We start from the raw sequence: 21377 nt of genomic DNA, 5'->3' as shown, positions 1-21377 counted from the left end.
GGCTCCACAGAGAGGGAGATCCAAGGGACCCCAGCGGGGTTGCCCTCGGCAGGGTGTTGAACATGCAAGTGGCAAACAGAGGAGTCCCTGGCCCATGACCAGGAGAGCTCCAGGCTCCCCTTTGGTCATGTTGAGCTGATCCTTCAAAACAGCAGAGTTTTCGGGAGCATCCCATCTCGCAGGGACTGGAATGGCAGAGCTGTCCTGTTTGCACCAGGCAGCGTGGGATGCAGTGGCACTAAACTTGGTTGGGATGGAGGTGCTCGTGCCCAGCTCCTGGCTACTGCGGCACAGCAGAGTCACCCCTGGGCCACAGCTGTGCCAGGCTTATGGCCATGTGTAGGCTGGTGGTGACAATTTGGGTTTTTTGGCCAAGAGGAGGCAGTGCATCAAAGGCCACTGATGTGGGCTGAGTGAGAAAAGTTCTGCAAAAGTCATGATCAGCAGTGCTCATCTGAGCAGTGACCATGTAAGTGAGGCTCTGCCTGAGTACGTGCAGCACCCATGAGATGCCAAAGCTGAGCAGCCCCCTCCAGAGGCTGGAGAACAGTCACAGGAGAAACAGGGAACAGGAGGGATGAATCAGGAGGTGAAGGTGCACTAGGGCAACAAGTGACTTCAGAGGGGAATGAGGGACTTGGCAGGAAGCACAAAACGATGGTAAGATGCTGCACCACCTAGGGATGTGCCTGTGGTCTGCACAGATCCTTACACAGAGGGACGAAGTGATAAGGCTGTTATCAGCCAGCAAAGTCGGCAGATGAGCAAGGTATGGGAGGTGAGAACCCACATGGCCCTGAGGGGATATGAATGAAGGGCTGGATTGCCAAGAGAAATTAACATCCCTCCTCAGAGATGCTACCGGCAGCAGGAAATGGGGCTCCAGGGACAGTCCAGCTGGTGGCTCAGCCAGCGTGGGGCCCTGCTGGCAGCAGTGGCAGCAGTAGCGTAGGTGGTTCATCTGCCTCTGCATTAAGCTCCCTGGTTTCTGAGAGTCTGGGATAGGTTTACACCCTGACACGTGAGGCTTAATATCCCTTCCAGAATTTGTGTTGGCATCTGCTATTATAGCGGGATATTTTTGTTATCCCCATAAATGCCCAATCCCTCCTTGAATCCTGCCAAATTTTGGCCTGAATATTTTCCTGTTGCAGCTTAATTAAGGATGGGGTGACAAAAAAAAAAAAAAAAAAAAAAAAAAAAGAAAGAAACCCCAGCAACCAAGCTGCTTCCTTTTATCCGCTTTGGATTCAACACCTTTGATTTTGAAGGCACAGTTCCTTTGTGTTGCTGCTCCAGGCCCCCTTTCCATCCCTCTGCATCCCCACCCTGCATCTTGTGCTGTTTCCTCCAAGGGAGCAGCCCTGACTTTGCATCTCCTTTGTCTCTTGTAGAATTACCCCAGCCATCTAGTAGAGCCCTACATGATGCTGTGCACCCCAGGCAGTGTGGCTGGATGGCAGTGAGGGTGGGATCAGTTGGAAAAGGCAGAATATAAATCAGAGGAGCTCAGAGCACCCATGAAATAACCTGCCAACTGTGGGGCAGTGAGCTGGGGGATGAAGTGTATTAATGACAAATGAAACTCAGCCTTTGGTGTAGAGTTGTTACTATATAAGGAGGATAAAAGCGCTCATCGTCGGAGCACTAGATTAATATTCCTATTGTGAGTCTGAAAAAAGAAGCCTGGCATACTAGTAACCACAATGAAATAATCCATCACTGAGTTTCATCACCGAGTGCAGCAAACATTACACAAAAGTGGTGGGTTTCACTTGGAGGCCCACCTGATTTAGTGGGGCTTCCAGAAGGGTGCTGAAAATCTGGAGAGAGAACATCTCTCTGCCGCATGAATGGACACTGCCCCTGCTCTGCTGTGGACACATGGAGACACTCCTGGGATTTCTGTAGCTCAGCCATGATGGTTTCCCAAAGAGAGGGTTAAGGTTACCAGCTGACTTGCAGCCTTTGGGTACTAAATCAAAGCAGTTTTCTGGGTAAGCACAGAGGAGGAGGGGGAAAGGGGGGTCAAGGCACACCTCATCGTGCTGCAAGGGAACCAAACTGGTGAAGAACCCTCATATGTCAGGGGATGGGGTTGTTTTTTCCCCACAGCCTGTCAGTCCTGCACTTCCCCCTCCTCACTGCTGTCCTTCCTTGCTCTTCGCATCCCCAGGCACACACCTGACCACACCACACACCCCCATGGGGGGTCTGGAGCATTTTGGTTTGGCTTGAAGGGAAGGGGCCATATAGCTTGGAAATCAGCAGCTGGAGATGGACTCAATGCACAGGAGCTTCAGCTCAGGTGCATGTGGGATGCTGTAGCTGAAGGAGCTGGCTGTGCTAGCCAGTGCATCCCAGAGGAGGTTTTGCCACAGGGGATGAAAGGGGGCAGATGGCTTTGGTGCTTGCATCTTGAGGGGAAAACTGAGAGCTGGCAAAGAGCCACAGAAGGGATGTAGGAGCTGGAAGAATTGCTGCACTCTAAGCTCAGTCTCAATAATTTATCAAGCAGAGACTGCATGGCCAGGCATGCCAGTGAGGAGCAGTCACCAGGCTTGAGCATCCCAGGACCCTGAGACATGTCTCAGCATCCTCCCAGGATGCTGAGCCTGGTCCTGGGAAGGCATGTGGGCCTGAGAAGAGATGCATGCTGCATCCCACCTAGGGCACAGCATCCCTGGGCTCTTCCCCCAGCACATATTGCATGTTCCCTCCACAGGGCTGCTGTTCAAGCCCTGGAGAACAAGCCCAGTGGACAGGCAGAGGTGACTGCTCAAGCAGGTGAATGCAGGGATGGGGTGATCAAACCTCTGCAGCCCTGCAGGAGGTGTGTGGGGGGGATAGTAAATGATTCTGGATAAGCTGCCATCAGCAGGATCCAGGGGTGTTATAAAACCTGAATCTCCTGAGCTGGGACTGCAGCTGCAGAGCAGGAAGCAAACAGGATCCCGGCTGGCATTGTGAAAGCAAACACCATAAATCCAAGGAAGTGCTGCGATTGCTGTTTTAGGCACTGGGGAGCTTGGCTCCTGCTCCCCACAAGCAATTTATTTTCTTTCTAAACAGCAAAAAAAAAAAAAAATCATCAAACCCCAAATTATCACTGGGCCAAGCTGTTCCAGTGCTGCCTTGGGCCCTGGGGTTGCTGCAAGATGTGGTCAGGTCTTCTCACCCAGTGACTTGAAGATGTTTCAACTGCAGAATCCCCAGGGACTGGTACTACAGGTGGGATCAGAACTGGCCCTACCAGGACTAAAGCAATTAATCTATTGCTCCAGCAAGGGAGAAAAATAGAGAGGACATGATGAAAACCTCGGTGTCCTCTTACTCTGTAGGCTGGCTGCCCGCTGGAGGGTGCTTGGTGCCACAAGAGGAGTGTGGGCTGGGTGATATGCTGTCCTGCCCTGTTGGTCCCATCTGTGTCCCCAGCCTCAGCACTCACCCCTCAACCTTCCTCACAGGGGAGAGATGTTTCCACCCCACAGACTGGGCAGAGTGTTTTGCAGGGCCTCTACGAGCCCAGATCAGATAGTGTCTGTTTCCCCATCCATCGACTGAGGTTTGCTGTGGCAAGGTGATGGTGTGTCACCAGGTGTGTGATGGGGTCTCTAATGGGATAGTGTCTGTGAGTCCCTGGCCATGGAATGGCATCTGTCCTGGGATGGCAACCATGGGTCTCCAGCCATGGGAGGGGGTCTGCTGCAGTACATCTGTAGGTCCCCAGCTGTGGGATGGGGTCTCATCCGGGATGGAGTGTGCTATGGCATCATGTCTGTGGGTCCCCAGCCATGGGATGAGGTCTCTATTGTGATGGTGTCTTTGGCTACCCAGAAACCCCAAGCTGGGTGCCTCTTCCCTTAAGCTGATGTCTGCCCAGGCTCCGTGGTCTGTGCAGCCCCACGCCACGGCTCCCCCAGGCTCCCTTGCACTCTCTCACACAGTCTCATCCTCCCTTGCTCACCCCCCATGCTCCACCCTGCTCCGCCATCCTTTGGCACTCTCCCAGGCTGTTCATCTCAGCTGCAGCTGCTGTGTGCCAGGCCAGGTTTTGGCACTGCTGGGTTAGCCACTCGTCCCTGCTGCCCTGGCACCTGGGGTACGCCAGCACCCTAGGTGTGCTGCAGCCCGTGGCTCTGCCCAGGGTCCCCTTAAGGCAACATACCAGGAGGGTGCAAGGTGTTTAGGAAAACAGGCCTTGGCACTCTCTGGCCATCCCAGGAAAATAAAAACATCCGGGCGGGCAGCTGCGCCACGAGTGCGAGAGGCTGGCACTCCATAAATCCCCTGGAGCAGGTGCTTTGTAGTCGGCACTAGGAAATGAGCACATTATCCAGCTCGGCTGAAACCCCAAAACGTTTCCTGTCCTGTGAGTCAGAAATAACCCTGGGAGATCATGCCTGGGCCACGCAGGAGCCACGCTGGCCAAAAAAAAGTGCCACATGCCTGTTGGGTATGGGGACCTGCTCAGATGGTCAGGCATACAGGCACCCCGTGATGGAGAAGCCATCTAGGGCAGGTTCCCACTGGTGGGGTCTTTGCCATATCAGTGCTTTGCCACCAGTGCTGACACCAGTATGTAAATGCTCTGGGACCTGCTGGGGAGACCCTGGGGACTCACAGAGGTGCTTCATTCACCATGCTTCAGTGCAATGCAGGAACAGGGATAGTCCCAGGAGACACAGGAGCTTTCTGTTTCCTGGATGGATCCCACAGATATTCTGTGGCCTCTGTTTGTAGCCAAGAAGACAGATTCCCCCTCCACCCTGCATCACCCCAATACACCACAGGCTGTGTGTTGGCACCCATGGGAGCACCTTGAGGTTCTGTCCTGCTTTAGGGACATGCTATAGGAAAAGGATGGTGGCTTCATGGTGGAAGAGACCAGCTTGGCATGGGTCTGGGACTCCTCATATCCAGCCTGAGTGCCTCAGAGCTGACTGAGGGGAAAGAAATGCAGCTGGTGTCCCCAGCTGAGAATGGGCAGTGTAAATATGAGGGGGCACATGGGTGACATATCCTGTCCTGGGATCCTGCAAAGACACTGTTAGGGCCTTGCAGTGGGTCTGGGGTATAGAGGGGTGAAGACTGAACCCATGAACACACTGGGACAGCCCCTTCTCCAAACTGGAGGTAGACAAGCAGCTGCTGCTTTACCCGCATTTTTCCCTCTGTCTCTCTGCTCCATTTTTTCTGCTTTTGGCACAAAAACCCCAAACCTGGACAAGAAGCCCTTCAAGCTTGTCAGAATCCCATTCGTGCAAAGATCACCCTTGTGTGCCTGTGCCCAATGCCATGTGCTTCATGCCCACCTGACCAAAGCTTTCTTTGCCCTGGGAACGTTCCTCTCCCATTGGGATAGGGTGGCATTTGGAGGTGCTGAGCTCCTGCAGCACCAGGGATGCCCCAATGACAGATGCTCAGGACAGTGGTGGCCACAGGGCCCATCCACCCATCCCCATCAGAGCTGACCATGCTGCACACACCCACTGCAGTGCTTGCAGCTCCCTTTACAGACACCTCCCAGGGCTGACAGGTTTCTGGCCCCACTCTCAGTGCAGAGGTGAAGGATCTTGGCAGGGCCCTGCAGCACACTAGCTTGCATTGCTGCACTCCAGGAGGTGGAAAAACATTTCTTAGCAATTAAACAATCATCAGCTTTGGGGACCTGGGGCTCGGTTTTGCCTGATGGGAACCTGGAAAACAAGTTCATGGGCATGAGGTCCACAGGGCAGGTGGGCAGAGCTGTGCCCTTGGTGCTCACTATGCTCTGGTACAGTGCAGGGACTGCCACAGACCACCGTGGACCACCATGGATCAGCACAATCCACCATGAACCATCACAGTTTGCCATAGACCTCTGTGGACTGACATAGAGGGCCACAGAACACCACAGACTACTATGAACTGTCATGGACCACCCTGGATTGTCATAGACCATGGACCATCATGGATAACCATAGACTACCATGGACCACCACAGACCACTATGGACTTCCACAGGCCACCACAGACTTCCAGGACCAGGATGGTGGGTGGAGTCCCACAGAAAGAAAACTTGTCAGCTCCAAGACCTGGGATGCCAAGTGCAGAAAGACAAACTCAGTATGACACATGGGGGTAGAGAAGGGGAGATGGAGTTACAGAAACCCCAAATCATGGTTAGCCTCAGCCCTGAGTGCCCTAAGGAGTGGGCTGTGGGACAACACCAGTACCAAGCCCCTTCAGACCCTAATCCCACCTTGGCTCCTCTCCCCATGTGCACTTTGTGGAGGGATGCCCTGGTCACACATGGGACGCAGAGCCAGGACAGATGCCCCATGTGCCCTCCAGCTGCCTGGGTGTCTGAGCAGCCTGGGACACACATGGCAGGTTGCAGCCCGTGTCCCCCCCCGGTGGTAGGGGTGTACAGCATCCGGTGCACGGTACACAGCGTGTGGTGAACCGGTGACAGTGACCGGGCCCCCTCTGCTGGCACGCGATGGCAAACACGGGGTGCCCCAGCACCTCAGTCCCCCCCACATAAGGCACCTCAGGCACCTCATCCCACCTGTGGCAAGTCCCCCATGCTCCTTCCACCCCCTTCTGCTTTTTTCCTCCCACGTATTCTTTTTTTCTTTATTTTAATTTAATTTCCCGGGACTGTTGCCTCCACTGGCCACATCCTGCCCTGGAAAGGTTGCACGGGACCATCAACACCTCCCAGCCCAGTGACTCGTTGACAGCTTCCTGCTCACTGCAGGCAGGGAGAGGATGCAGGTTGGAGAAGGCTTCCCCCATCCAGGGTGCTGCCAGTCCCTTTGCACCCTGGCCCAAACCACCCCAGCCCCAAGGCTCACAGATGCCACCATGGCTCAGAACACTAGCCCTGGGGTTACACTTTCTGGTCTGGTGCTACACAGGGGGCTCAGGACTGGGCACCATGAGTGCACCCCAGAAGCAGGGGTGATTTTGCAGAGGCTGGTGGAACCACCAGCCTGCTCAGCTCCACACCCCGTGGTGAAGCTCTTCCTGATCTTCCCAGCTTCTCATTTCATGCCTGTATTCGCTGCTGGATGGATTCCACTGTCCTTCGGCCTGGGCACTGCTGTTGTCTCCACACTCACTGGGGTATTTATAGCTGGCAACCCAATCCCCCCAGCTCAGGTTGTGCTGGGCTGAGCGAGCCGAGCTCCACGACCCCATGACAATGTGAAGGACATGTCACTCATGGTAGGGACACCTCCAGGGATAGCGAGAGGGGCTGTGATTTCAGGCAGCCCTATCTGCAGAGGGACCCATGCTGGAGCACCCGGGGATCCCATGCCCGCCGGCCCCTAATCCTGGGAGAGGACAAGGATCTCCTGCCCGCTGCTCAGAACAGCATCCCTCACACATCCCAACTCTGCAACACCTTCCAGGGTCGGTGGCACCCACAAGACCCATGGGGTTCCTGTTCAGCCCCTGGACTCCTCCAGCACTTCCTCCTTTTGCCACCCCCCATAGCTTTGAGCCCTGCAACACCCCCCACCCCCCACCCACACCCCACCCCCGCTCGACAGCAGTAGGCAGCAGGCTGGGAATGCGAGGAATGTACCGCAAGCACGCTTCCCCCGCCAAGACCCCCCCCCGCCCCACCGAGGCCCCCTCTGCAAACACAGGGCACCTCTGTGTGTAACCCCAGGCTGGGGCAACCCCCATGGCAGCCGGGGCTGGCATCTCCTCGGGGCTGGCATCCCCTCGGGTCCTTCCCCAAATCCACGGAGATCGGGTTATGCCAGCTCCAAGGCATCCTAGGGGGGGGCAGGGTGGCACCTCCCCACCCCACCTCTACGCAGGCCCAAAGAGGCTTGGAGCCTTAAAACATGTAATGGTGACATTCCTGCTGTCCCCAGCCCCCGACATCCCCTCTCCTCAGCCCCTCTGCCAACAGAGACATCAGATCCCTGTCCATAGCTCCCTCCCTTCTTGTATCCTCCACTGATAGGGAGTGGATGTCCTGGGTGTCAGGAACATCTAGATTCTCAGAGCATCCCTCTTCTCGAAGACCAACTCCTCAGATGCCCCCCTGCACTCCAGATTCCCAGGGACACTCACCCTTTTCCCCCAGCATCTCCTCCTCTATCAGCTGGCTGCCACCCCACAGCCCTGTACCTCCCCACACTCAGTGTGGAGATCCCTCCAAGGGCACCCCTTTGCCAGTGACCCATCACACACACACCCTGAACCCCATTTCCCGGGGCCTTCCCCAGCCCCTGGTGGACATCTCAGGACAGGGTGTCCCCTCCTCGATCCCCAGCCAGTGGGGAGCCCCACATGCCCTCTCCCGACCCCCCCTCACTGGACCCCACCTTAGAACCGAGTTGCTCCTTCCTCAGTCTCCCTCCGGCTGGGCACAACCCAAACCTAGGTGCCCTCTCTCACCAGGATCCCCCAAAACCTAAGCAGCTCTCCCCAACCCCTGCCAACTGGGTGCTGCCAGACCAGGAGAGCCCCCTCCCACAGGGGTCCCTAGACGCCCCCCCCCCCCCCCCTGCAACCGCTCTACCGGGCACACACAGAAGGGGAGCACGCCCAATACACTCCTACTGTGACCCCCATAGAGCTCCGACAGCCCGTCATCCCTCACCCCCGTTCCACTATCCCCCTCCCTTGACCCCACCCTGGGGACACCACCCCCTCGCTAACTCCCCAATGGGGACTCCAGAGCCCCTCCACGGGGCACACCCAGGAGGCGAGCATCCCCCCACCCTCCTCCTACTGCGACCCCCGAAAACCCAAGCAACCCTCCCCAACCCCAACCAACTAGAGACTACCAGACCTGGAGAGCCCCCTCCCTAACCTTCCACAGGAGACCCTAGAGACCCTTCCCAACCCCTCCACCGGACTCACGCTGTAACCCACACCCCCGCCTCCCCAGTCCCCCGCCGCACTGGCTCTCCCCGCTCCCTGCGACCCCTTCCAGTCTCCCCGTCTCTGAGGACCCCCCCGCTGCTCGGTGCCGCCCATCCCGCTGCCGTCGGGGCGGGGCGGCAGCAGAGGGCGCTGGCCGGCCCGGGGCGGTGCCGCGGGGGGGGTCTGTGGGGGGGTGGGGGAGGGCGCAGGCGGCGGGGCGGGGGCGCAGCGGGGGCGCAGGAGCCGCGGGCGGCGGCCGGGGTGGAGGAGCCAGCGCGGCCCATGGCTCCTCGGCTGCCGCTGCTGCTGCTGCTGCCGCCGCTGCTGCCGGTGCTGGTAGCGGCGGCGGGGGCAGGGGGGTGGGTGGGAGGGGGGAAGCGGGCGGCGACCCCCGACGGGACGGTCGCCAACTTGACGGTGGCGGTGGTCCTGCCGGAGCGCAACGTGAGCTACGCGTGGGCTTGGCCGCGAGTGGGGCCGGCGCTGAGCCTGGCGCTGGAAGCCCTGGAGCGGGGGGAGCCGCCGCTCCTGCCCCGGCCTTTCTCCGTGCGCTTGGAGTTCATGAGCTCGGAGCTGGAAGGCGCTTGCTCCGAGTACGTGGCACCGCTCAACGCCGTGGACCTGAAGCTCTACCACGACCCCGACGTCCTTTTCGGGCCGGGATGCGTCTACCCCGCCGCTTCCGTGGGGCGCTTCGCCTCGCACTGGCGGCTGCCTCTCATCACCGGCGGGGCGGTGGCGGCCGGCTTCAGCCGCAAACGGGAGCATTACAGCACGACGGTGCGTACCGGGCCCTCGGCCCCTAAACTGGGCGCCTTCGTCTCCCACCTCCACGCCCACTTCAATTGGAGCGCTCGGGCCGTTCTTCTCTACGTGGACCGCAAGACCGACGACCGTCCCTACTACTTCACCGTCGAGGGGGTCTACCAGGAGCTACAGGACAACAGCAACCTCACTGTCCGACATCACATCTACTCCCCCGACGAGGGCGGCCCCGACACCGCCGTACACTTCATCAAAGCCAACGGGCGCGGTGCGTGGGGCAGAGGGAGCAGAGGGGGGGGAGGGGGAACAGACCCCGCGGGGCTGAGAGCCCGAGGGTGTAGGACAGCGCTGGGGCTGAGGACCCGGCGAGGACGGACCCAACGGGGGACAGGGCTGAGCGCCCGGGGCTGGGGGGGGGCCCGCGGGGGACAGAGCTGAGCGCCCACGGGAGGGGAGGGGGGGGGCGAAGAGGAGGGGGTCCCCACGGGGGAACCGCGCAGGGCTCAGAAAGGGTAGGATGTAAAATCTCCTGTGTAGGATGGTGAGGGGCTGGGGGTGCAGTGGGATCCCTGTGAGGCTCCGCGGGCGGCTGGGAGTGCGGTGGGATCTGTATGGGGTGCAATGAGGAGACAGGGGTGTGGTGGGGACCCGTGCGGGGGAAAACAAGGGGACAGGGGCGCAATGGGGCACGCACAGGGTGCATCAAGGGGCTGGAGTACCATGGGACACATTTGGGCTGCAGCGAGGGGATGGGGGTGCAATGAGGCACACAGGGGGTACTGCAAGGGACTGGGGGTGCAGGGATATGCTTCAGGGGGGAGGCAGCAGTGGGACCCGAGTAGGATATTGCACGGGGCAAGGCGTATGGTAGGAGCTGAGAGAGGCACAGCAAGGGGCTGAGGACACAGTGGCACCTTTGTGGGGCACGGCAAGGGGCTGAGGACACAGTGGCACCTTTGTGGAGCACATTGAGGGTCTGATGGACTTGTGTAGGGTGCAGTGAGGGAGGCGAGGAGACAGTGGGGCCACTATGGGGTATGGCAAGGTGTGAAGTGGGACCTGTGTGGGTCATGATGAGGGGATGGGGGCACAGTGTATCTCGTGTGGGGTACAGGGAGGGGTGGGCAAAGCAGCTTGTGTATAGGGCATGGCAAAGGGTGGGCTCATTTGGTCATGGTGGGGATGGGGGAGCAGTGGAACCTACACAGGGTGGATGCATAGGGGACAGAAAAGGCAGTACTGGGGACACCCCAGTGTCAGTGAGGGGGTCCAGGGTAAGGGTGGGAGCTAGCGGGTCCCCCTGTCTGGTCACCCTGTACTGTGGGAGAGGTGGCACAGCCCTTCACCTCAGTGGGATGTGTGGTGTGAGGGGTGCTGGAGCCACTCTGCCCTCTGCATTAGGAGGATCAGGGCATCCCCAGGGGCAAGCAGGACCCAGCCACCTCCTCAGAGGTGATGGTGTGGACGTGGCTGTCTGAAGGGCAGTGCCGACTGTGTTTGTGTGCCTGGAGCAGCCTGGTGCTGACATGCTGAGGGGGCCTTGCTGTGCTTGGACAGAGCCCCCCTAGCCTGGCACCTGGGTGTTCTTATCCCTGGGGAGGGAGCTGGGGATTGCCCAACCCTGCTGATGGAGGCATAAATGAATTCTGCGCCCCAGAGAGAGTGGCTATATTGGGAGTGGGAGGAAATGGAGGGGCTTACGGAGGCAGCTGGAGAGCAAGGGCAGCCTGATGCTCTTTCATTATTGATGAGCGGGGTTTATCGATCCCAGAGCCAGCCGCTCTGTGGTGCTTCTTAATGGATCCTGAGATGCTGTGTCATTAAGAAGGGCATCGAGCTGGGACAAGTGGAGCCAGATGGGCCAGTGGGAGACATAGCCAAGGATGTGTGGGACCAGACTGGGGGCACATAGCTGGAGTACTTTGGGGTGCTGGACCACATTGTCCCAGGACTGAGGCTGGTGGGTCTGGGTCTGTATGGCTGGGTATCCCATGATGGGCTGCAGGAGCTGAGCAGCTTGTGGCTGCCCCTCTCATTTGCTTGGCTGAAGGCCTGGGATGGAACCTCCTTGTGTACACCGTCACCAGCTGTGGGGTGTGGAGTTTCATGTGGGATGAGGGGCAAAGGACCATGCAGGGAAAAAGACTAAAATCAGCGATTCCCAACAGTGTTTCTGGCCTGGTACTATAAATCACCTCGATGGGAATTGATCCCTCCTGGCGCAAGCAGGGGCTTGCAGCTGACAGGGGCCAGGGGAGGAAGCCAGGCATGGGCAGATACCTGGGAGCCTTTGGAGCTGGTATGTGGGGGTGGTTCAACCCCTCTGACCACAACCCAGAGACAGGATAGGGTGTGGGGCTGAATGCTTGGCCACATGGGTGTTGATTCTCAGGGCTGTGATGCTTGTGTTAGGTGCTTTCCTAACCAGGGGGTGTGGGGCAGGAAGTGGAGACCCTATGAGGCTGTCCCAGTAGTCCCAGTCTCTGCGTGGCAGGGTGTGAAGAGGAAAGCAGGAGCTTCATCTGCGGCCACAGCTGTGTCCATGCCCTGCAATGGATCCCTCTTGGTGTCATTTTCCTTTTCCAAGGTGGTGGGCAGGAGTTCAGTAAACCATTCCTGGGGAAAGCCACTTTCCTGCCCCACTGTGTACCCCTGAAGCTGCTGATGCCCGACTTCCATGGCTATAAAGAGCAGGCATGGGGGTGCATTGCCCTATCCCATGTATGGCCTCCTCGCATTTCCCATTGCCCCCCTCACTGGTGTCTGGGCGACGTGCAGGGGCCCACGTCTCTCCTGCCACTTGCAAAAGCACTGATATAATTAGAGCTGCAGTTGAGGGAATTAACAGAGCATCTGCCTGCAAAGCCCAGGTCCCCTGCCTGGGGAGATGGCTGGGTGCTGTTGCCAGGAGGGGAGTGCCTTTGGTCCTCACCCCTCCAACCCCACAGGGTGTGGGATGCCCTGTGCTGGTGGGGCTGCTTGAAACTGGGACTCACAGGGATTTGCTGCCCAGAACTGGGCTTTGCCCTCTCTTTATTCCATTGAGCAAGGGTCAGGCAGTTCTGTTGTCCCATCTTCATGCTTGGGGTCCTTCCCACCCCCGAGGAGTGCACACTCTGCCTCCTATATCACGACCCCCCCCTAAACAAATGCCTGAGGGTTGCGCGTACCTCAGCCTTGCAGAACCCCATTCCTTTTGTCCTCGGTGATGCTGTGCCTGTTTCTAGCCATTCGCTGACCCCCCGGTGGGGTTTATGAGCGAGCAGGGGTGCCGCTGGCCAGGCAGGAGGCTGCCAGCTGGAGGCAGCTGCCAGCATTACAGAGTGTTGACCCTTCCCTTCTGCGCAGCTTCTGCAGCCGGTCCCTGGGGAGCCGTCCAGGCGCCATTGATCCCCTATCCCGGTGGCCTTTGACCAGGCAGGCTCCTGCCACCACGGTGGCGGCTGCCGGGGGTGTCCCACCATCTGCCACCAGCTGTTGAGGCTCCCCAGCCCCTGCCGTGCTGCTGGCTGCCTTTTTCCTGGCGCCTGCGATGGGGCGGGGAGGGTCCCATGCTGTGTCCCCATGGGGAGTTCCTCCATCCTCCGAGTGCTGGAGAGGTGCTGAGCTGACCATCCCGGCTGAGGAATCTGGGGATGGTGCATTTCTGGGTATGGGACTAGTGGAGAGGGGAGGCAGAAAGTGTTTGGGGTATTGCAGCACACAGAGGGAAAACGTTTCTAACCCTGAAAAGAGCTTTTGCTCATCCACAGCCTGAACTGCTGTGATTTCCCTCTCCCTCGTGCCCAAGAGCAGCTCTCCACATCACTGTGGGTTTGTTTCCCTGCTGTCTTTGTGGCCCACTGCCTGCCAGCAGCACGGACCCCACCCTGGGGAGCAGGAACCCCCATCCTGGGGAGCTGGGACCCCATCCCAGTGAGCAGGGACTCCCTCCTAAGATACAGAGACCCCATCCTGAGCAGCAGGAACCCCATCCCAGGGCACAGAGACCCTATCCTGGAGAGCAAGGACCTCATCCTGGCAGCAGTCACCCTATCCCAAAGCTCAGAGACCTCATCCCAGGGAGTGGTGACCCTATCTCAGGGAAAAAGAAGCCCGTCCCAGGGTGCAGGGCCCCCATCCTGGGGCACAGGGCTTCCTTGCTGCAGCCAGCCCTCCCTCTACTTGGGATCTGGCCCCATGCAGAAGGGCTGCTCAGTGGGGCCAGTGCCCGAGCGTGACATTCCTCCACTGCCGGCCGCCTCCTCCATTGCTCAATCCCGGGTTCCCAGCCAGGCTGGCTGGAGCGGGGGCCCTGGTTTTCCGGGGGGAGGGAGGAGGCAGTGGCAGGATCCTCAGCAAGGGCGAGGAGGGCCCCTGCTCAGGGGGGTTTGGGACTGTCTTGGACTCCTGTCCCCACAGCCTGTGGTGCCCTATTGCCAGCCCTATGCCATCCCCGTGCACCACCCAGGTCGGCATCCCATCAGGGCTGGCCAAGCCCCCCGCTGTGGGTGCAGGCAGGCGGGGCAGCCGGCCAGGGTCTCGGCACCCCCTTTCTGCCTGGGTCACACCAGCGAGATGCTCTGTTTCCAATTAGCGCCGGCAGCCCGCAGAAGGTGCTGGAATCCAGGAACCTGCACATTCCTGCCGCACGGCCGGCCGGCCACGAACCCAAACATGGGTTTGTCCATACCCCAGGGGCCGCCGGCTCATGGCCCGACACCCCTCCCGTCCCCGCCCCGCCCCCATTCCCCTGGCTGGGTCTGGCAGGGAGCAGGCAGGGAGCTGTTGCCTTGATTCCCCCGGGTGGTTTCATCGGAGCAGTCTGCAGGGGGGCTGTGCGTGGGTGTCTGCTTTGTATCTTGGAGCAATGGTTCCTCTCTTCTCCTTTCCTCCTTCAGCCCAAGAGTGGGTCAGGGCCAGCAAGGCCTGAGCAGGCTCTGTGGCTGTTGGGACACATGGTACGAGAAGGTGGGGAGCCAAAAGCTGCCCCATCCACCCACTCGATCCTCCCCACAGCTGCTGAGTGTGCCCCCCAGGTTGCTCTGCTTCATCACCCCAAGGCAAAGCATCCCACCCCACACCTGAGTGGACCGCCCTGTGGTGGGGTGTCGTCATCCCCATGGCACCCTTCATCCCACCAGCAATGGTGTGTCTCTTGTGGGCTGCCATGGTATGGGGTGACATAATCCCCCTGACCCTATGTCTCACCAGCAGTGGTTTATCTCTTTGGGGTGCCATGGGGTGGGGTAGCATCATCCCCGTGACCCTCTCATCTCACAGGCAGTGGTTTATATGTCTGGGGTGCCATGGGGCGGGCTGGTATCATCCCTGTGACCCACCTTATCTCACTGGCAGTGGTTTATCTCTGTGGGCCACCCGAGATGCTGCGGCAGATCATGCAGCTGGCACAGCGGGAGAACCTCACTAACGGCGACTATGTCTTCTTCTACCTGGATGTTTTTGGGGAGAGCCTGCGGGGTGACTCTTCCCGTGACTCCTTCAAGCCCTGGCAGCAGAGCCCGGGCCAGGACTCGGGACTTCGTGAGGCTTTCCAGGTGAGATGCACCCACCTGCCTGGGGATGGGGACAAGGACCTGCCCAGCCTGGCCTCAGGGCATGAAGCAGGTTGCTGTGCTTGATTGCAGATGGTGCTGGTGATCACCTACTATGAGCCCCAAAACCCTGAGTACCAGCACTTCCAAACCCAGCTCATCCTGCGAGCCAAGCAGAAATTTGGGGTGCAGCTCAACTACTCCCTGGTGAGAGCATCATCCAGCATGATGGGGTGGTGGGGACGCTCCCCATGGAGCTGTGGCACCTCACCAGGGTGACACACACATGGGCGATGCCAGAGGGGCCAGTGCCATCCCTGCAGGGTGGGTGCTTGGCCCTGGTGTGGGGCTGTGGGACCATGTCTGGATGTATGACCCCAGTGTGGAGGGTCTTGTGGCTGGGGTACTCCCGTGGGTGTGGCCACAAATGCACTGAGGTCCTTTTCCTGGCAGATGAACCTGGTGGCAGGGTGTTTCTATGATGGGATGCTGCTGTATGCCATGGTGCTGAACGAGACCCTGAGGGAGGGGGGCTCCAAGAAAAATGCCACACACATCATCGAGAAGATGCGGGACCGCAAGTTCCAGGGTAAGGGTGGGGTTGGAGGTGGCTGGGATGGGGGAGCTGTGAGGGTGGTGAAACCCACTACCCATCTCACCTGGGTCTTTTTTCTGCCACAGGGGTGACAGGACTGGTGAGCATGGACAGCAACAATGACCGGGACACTGACTTCAACCTGTGGGCCATGAGTGACCCTGAGAGTGGGCAGTATGAGGTGGGGGCTGGCACCGGGATTCTGCCAGCAGCTGGGGCTGGGGAATGGGATGCTGGGGGCTGGGGGGGCCTCAGCTCTCTCTGCTGTAGGTGGTGGGACACTACTCGGGTGTGGAGAAGCAGATCCACTGGCTGGGACGTCCCATCCCCTGGGTGAAGGGGGCCCCTCCCTTGGACAACCCACCCTGTGTCTTTGATGTGGATGATCCCTCCTGTGATAAAAGTGGGTGTACCAGGTCCCCATGTCCCTCGTTCCCCAGCACCCTTCCTTGTGGGTGTATGGCAGCCTGGTACCCATGGCCAACTATGCCATGTTGACACTGCTTCCTGCCTGCAGCCCCCCTTTCCATGCTGGCCATCGTGGCCTTGGGCACCGGCCTCACCTTCGTCATGTTTGGCATCTCCAGCTTCCTTATCTTCAGGTCAGTCAGGGATGGGGGATCCTCAGTCTGGGCATGTGTGGGGCAGAGTTGGGGTCTGACTCCTGTGTGCCCCACAGGAAGCTGATGTTGGAGAAGGAACTTGCCAGCATGCTGTGGAGGATCCGCTGGGATGAGCTGCAGTTCGGGAGCCCAGAGCGGTATCATAAGGCAGCAGGCAGCCGGCTCACCCTGTCGCTGGTGAGACAACATCCTTCCCTCCCCTGCACAGCCACAGCCCCATTGCATCCATCCCCTACAGAGCCGTGCTTGGTGCATCCCCTGCACAGCCCTAAATCCCCTGCACAGCACCATACCTCATCAAGCCTCTATGTGACCCTCCATTCTTACACCGCCATACCTCATTTATCCCCTACACCCCACTACATCCCCTGCAGCCCACTGTGCCTCACCCTATGGACTTTGCCCACCTTACACAGCACGCAGAGCTTGTCCTGACACTGTAGAACCTGTCCTGCACCAACCCCTGCACAACCCTGGGTGTCCTTGCCCATCTCTGTTGGTCCCTGACACCCATCTCCCTGGGGTCCCCATCCCTCACCCCCTCCTTCCCCACAGCGTGGCTCCAGCTACGGCTCCTTGATGACCACCCATGGCAAGTACCAGATCTTCGCCAACACCGGACATTTCAAGGTCAGTGTGGCAGGTGGGAAGCTGAGGAGTTTCTCCAAACCCCTCCCAGCCCTATAGGGGTGCTCTCCCTTGGCTGCACCCCCACCCTGTGGGATGCCAGCACCCTCCCACCCCTCCCCAAGTCTGCCCAGTGGGTGCTGACCTATTGCTCCTCCCTGGCACCCCAGGGCAACGTGGTGGCCATCAAGCACATCAACAAGAAGCGCATCGAGCTGACACGGCAGGTGCTCTTCGAGCTGAAACATGTAGGTTTGGGGTCTGAGGTGAGGTGGGCACCCTGCCTGGGGGTGCAGGAGCTGGTTGTGGCAGTAGAAGGGGCTGGTGGGAGCAGCAGTACATCCCCCCCACTCCCCGACTTCAGCATCATCTGGGCTCCACTTCCACCTCTAGATGCGGGACATACAGTTCAACCACCTGACTCGCTTCATCGGGGCATGCATCGATCCCCCCAACATCTGCATTGTCACCGAGTACTGCCCACGGGGCAGCCTGCAGGTAGGGAAGGCTTGGGGGCACCAGGGTGATCCCTCTAGGTGATCCGTTTGGGCTGGGTTTGACATCCCAGGGATGTTGACATCCATTTGACAACAGGGATGTTGATGCTGGTGGCCACCCTAGCCCCACAAGACTCAGCAGAGCTGTACAAACAAATGTTGGAGGCCAGTGTAGGGGCCAGGGTGGGTGCCATAGAGCCCCCCACAGCTGGGTCATTGATAGTAGCTGACTACTAAGGTGGAGGCTGGTGCTGATGCCACCATCCCCTGAGTCCCTGATGGGGTCCACTCAATGTACTGTCTCAGGATGTCCTGGAGAATGAGAGCATCAACCTGGACTGGATGTTTCGCTACTCCCTCATCAATGACATCGTCAAGGTACCCAAGTGAGGGGCACGAGGACCTGGGGGAGGTTGCTGTGGGATGCCAGCTTTACTACCTCCTTCTGTCTTAGGGAATGGCCTTCCTGCACAACAGCATCATTGGCCACCATGGCAGCCTCAAGTCATCCAACTGTGTGGTGGACAGTCGCTTCGTGCTGAAGATCACCGACTATGGTCTGGCCAGTTTCCGCTCGCCCTCTGATGGCGAGGACACACACGCCCTCTATGCCAGTGAGTGCCCACCGCTGGGGACTGGGGGGACAGGGTGGCCCTGCCTCACCACCCCATGGCTGTGTCCCACCAGAGAAGCTGTGGACAGCTCCGGAGCTGCTGCAAAAGGGTCGCCTGCCCACCCCGGGCATGCAGAAAGCCGATGTCTACAGCTTTGGCATCATCGTGCAGGAGGTCGCCCTGCGCAACGGCCCCTTCTACGTTGAGGGCATGGACCTGAGCCCCAAAGGTGAGAGGAGGGGGCAGGTGCAGGGCGGTCCTGTCCCCGCTTGGGAGGTCTGGTGCTTCACCATCATCCACCTCCTTGGCAGAGATCGTGCAGAAGGTGCGTAACAGCCAGAAGCCCTTCTTCCGCCCCTCCATCGACATCGGGGTGCACAGCGAGGAGCTGGCAGTGCTGATGGAGCGCTGCTGGGCCCAGGAGCCGGCTGAGCGCCCTGACTTCAGCCAGATCAAGATCTTCATCCGTAGATTCAACAAGTGGGTGGCTGGCGAGCAGGGGAAAGTGTCCCTAGAGTGGGGACAGCCATGGGGTTCAGTGGCTGGGGGGGCACTTCTTCCTGCAATGCCGGCTGCCTGCATCCCGGCAGGGAAGGCAGCACCAGCATCCTGGACAACCTGCTGTCGCGCATGGAGCAGTACGCCAACAACCTGGAGAAGCTGGTGGAGGAGCGGACGCAGGCCTACCTGGAGGAGAAACGCAAGGCAGAGAACCTCCTCTACCAGATTCTGCCCCAGTGAGACGGGGAGAGATGGGAGTGTGTGGGTCTGGGGGCTGGTGTGGGGTCAGTGTCTGCCTGCTGCCATGCAAGCTTGGGGTCCCTTGCTGGTCGATGTAGGGCGAGGGATACCGGGGGGACAGGGAGTTTGGGGTAGGAGCCCACCACCATTCCCCCATGTTCTCACCAGCTCAGTGGCAGAGCAGCTGAAGCGTGGGGAGACGGTGCGGGCTGAGGCTTTTGACAGTGTCACCATCTACTTCAGCGACATTGTGGGCTTCACTGCCCTCTCAGCAGAGAGCACCCCCATGCAGGTAAGAGCAGGGACAGCCTCCCTGCAGGCCTGGTGGGGGGCTTCGTCCCTTGGCAGGGCTGTCACAGGGGCTGAGAGCACACACCCGCTCCCACCCTCACACTCACCCTTGCTCCATCTAGGTTGTGACGCTGCTGAACGATCTCTACACTTGCTTCGATGCCATCATTGACAACTTTGACGTCTACAAGGTGAGGTTGGGGGGTGGGGGGTGGGGATTGTGTGAGAAAGCACAGCTCCTGCAAAGCGATGTGGGCAGCGAGGAGCCTGGGGTGTACCTGCTCCCCTGGCCCCTGCAGGTAGAGACCATTGGGGATGCCTACATGGTGGTGTCGGGGCTGCCGGTGCGCAACGGGAAGCTGCACGCCCGCGAGATCGTCCGCATGGCCCTGGCCCTGCTCGAGGCCGTCAAAACCTTCAAGATCCGGCACCGTCCCAATGACCAGCTCCACCTCCGCATCGGCGTACACACCGGTGAGCCCCCCGCGCTGGCTGGGGGGTGCTCCCCTTCTCCCCCACCCTGCAGCAGCCCCAGGCATCTCTGTGCCTGCAGGTCCTGTGTGCGCTGGAGTTGTGGGTCTGAAGATGCCGCGGTACTGCCTGTTTGGGGACACGGTGAACACCGCGTCCCGCATGGAGTCCAATGGCCAGGGTGAGACATGGGACTGGCTACTGGGGACTGGAGCCGAGGGCTGTGCCCTGCTCCTGTGCCCAGACATATTCCTTCTGTCCCTCTGTGTCACCCAGCCCTGAAGATCCATGTTTCATCGACTACCAAGGAAGTCCTGGATGAGTTTGGCTGCTTTGACCTAGAGCTGCGTGGGGATGTGGAGATGAAGGTGAGGGCATGGGAACCCCGGTGGGGTGACAGCCCTTAGTGCTGTGGTGGGTGGGTTGGGGCTGGGACCATGCCCATCTCCCTCAATGCTGGGGACAGTGACCAAGGAGAAGTCCCGGGGTGGGAAGAGTCTCATCACCCTCCTCTGCCCCCCAGGGTAAGGGGAAGATGAGGACCTACTGGCTGCTGGGCGAGAGGAAAGACCCCAAAGTCATCTGAATCTGATGGCACAGCTTCAATGGGGCCACCATTCTCCCCAGCACCTGGTCCCCCGGGGATATACCTGCACCCTCCCATCACCACAGACCCCACACCACCCCCGCAAACCCCCCCTGCTTCAGCAGGGTTTGGGCATGGGATGGGGGCCAGCAGCCACAGCACGCCTGCCCCCCTCCATTGGCACCAGCAAAGCCCACCTCCCCACCACAGCCTCTGCTGGATATGGAGAACCAGCCTCAGTCCAGCCTGGAGGACCCTATATCCTCCCCACCCTCTGGAATCCAGCCCCTCCCTGCTCTCTCCCCTGTGGCTCAGCTGGCTCTGAGCCGATCCTGGGGCCTGGCTGCCCCACAGGGCACTTTGCCATCTCTTTTCAGTACCTGGCCCCCGACAGAAGTTGTGCCCACATCACCCCCTCTCCATGGGGAGGGTGTATGAAACTGGGGGCTTCTGCTGGGATTTACCCCTTGGCCAGGGCAGGCTTCAATGCTGCGGCTCCCCCCCCCTGACTCCAGCCTTCCCCTCCCCTGTATATAGCTCCACCAATATGTGTAAATACTTCCCCCCTTCACTCCACCTCCGGGTGTAAATACAGGAGTTGCTGCAAACTATTTTGTTGAAATACAAACTTCCCCAAACCTGCCTGTGCCCCGACCTCTGCTTCAAAGCAACAAGCAGGGTGGGGAGCCAGGGCCAGTGGGGGAAGAACCCAAACATCAAACTCAGCCTGGGCTAGGGACAGCTGCCCAGAGCATCCTGAAGGATCTCACCCCCAGGGTCTCGCTGTAGCGTGGGGTAGGGGTCTGGGCATGGGGGAGCCTGAGGCTGGGCAGCTGGCGTGGTCTCAGGGAGGTGAGGTTGCTACAGTGGGGTTTGCTTTGGCACAGGGGCTGCAGTGCATCCCTCTGAGCTCATCCTCTGGCCACATTGCCAACGCCTCTTACTGGAACCCACCTGTGGCTGGGGACAGGGACGTGGGCAGCGTGTCGTTCTCATGGCTCATCCCAGAGGATGGGGCTGTGCCCAGGGGCTCTCCTTCCATGCCCAAGGAGGGAGGCTTGGGGGTGTTGCATTTTTGGGGGGCAGCAGTGACTTGCAGAGGGGCTGGAGACTGTCCCCACACCTGTACCTCATGGCCTCATGGAGACTGGGATGC

The 21377-nt window shown here is 59.5% G+C and overlaps 1 protein-coding gene across 1 annotated transcript; it reads left to right on the top strand.

Annotated features, from left to right (window-relative positions):
• The first annotated feature begins 9120 nt into the window (after positions 1 to 9120).
• On the top strand, positions 9121 to 20863 carry NPR2 (natriuretic peptide receptor 2). The gene is made up of 22 exons (XM_071730536.1): positions 9121 to 9910; positions 14980 to 15179; positions 15270 to 15383; positions 15630 to 15765; positions 15858 to 15952; positions 16042 to 16174; positions 16289 to 16373; positions 16451 to 16571; positions 16950 to 17024; positions 17192 to 17269; positions 17415 to 17519; positions 17825 to 17896; positions 17973 to 18132; positions 18206 to 18361; positions 18444 to 18612; positions 18723 to 18869; positions 19042 to 19165; positions 19287 to 19355; positions 19464 to 19638; positions 19718 to 19816; positions 19912 to 20003; positions 20159 to 20863. The coding sequence occupies exons 1-22, from the start codon at positions 9160 to 9162 to the stop codon at positions 20219 to 20221; spliced, it is 3219 nt and encodes a 1072-aa protein (XP_071586637.1). The 5' UTR covers positions 9121 to 9159; the 3' UTR covers positions 20222 to 20863.
• Positions 20864 to 21377: the final 514 nt, after the last annotated feature.

This window comes from Heliangelus exortis, chromosome Z, assembly GCF_036169615.1.
Source record: "Heliangelus exortis chromosome Z, bHelExo1.hap1, whole genome shotgun sequence".
NCBI classification, from domain to species: Eukaryota; Metazoa; Chordata; class Aves; order Apodiformes; family Trochilidae; genus Heliangelus; species Heliangelus exortis.
Note: the sequence above shows the minus strand (reverse complement) of the source record. Positions and strands in the feature narration are given on the sequence as shown.

What these genes read in the sequence shown, in the direction of transcription:
- NPR2 (XM_071730536.1), top strand. Translation starts at nt 9,160, where the DNA reads ATGGCTCCTCGGCTGCCGCTGCTGCTGCTGCTGCCGCCGCTGCTGCCG. An exon ending in GACTTCGTGAGGCTTTCCAG is followed by an intron (nt 15,180 to 15,269) that starts GTGAGATGCACC and finishes GCTTGATTGCAG; the next exon opens with ATGGTGCTGGTGATCACCTA. An exon ending in CCAACACCGGACATTTCAAG is followed by an intron (nt 17,025 to 17,191) that starts GTCAGTGTGGCA and finishes CTGGCACCCCAG; the next exon opens with GGCAACGTGGTGGCCATCAA.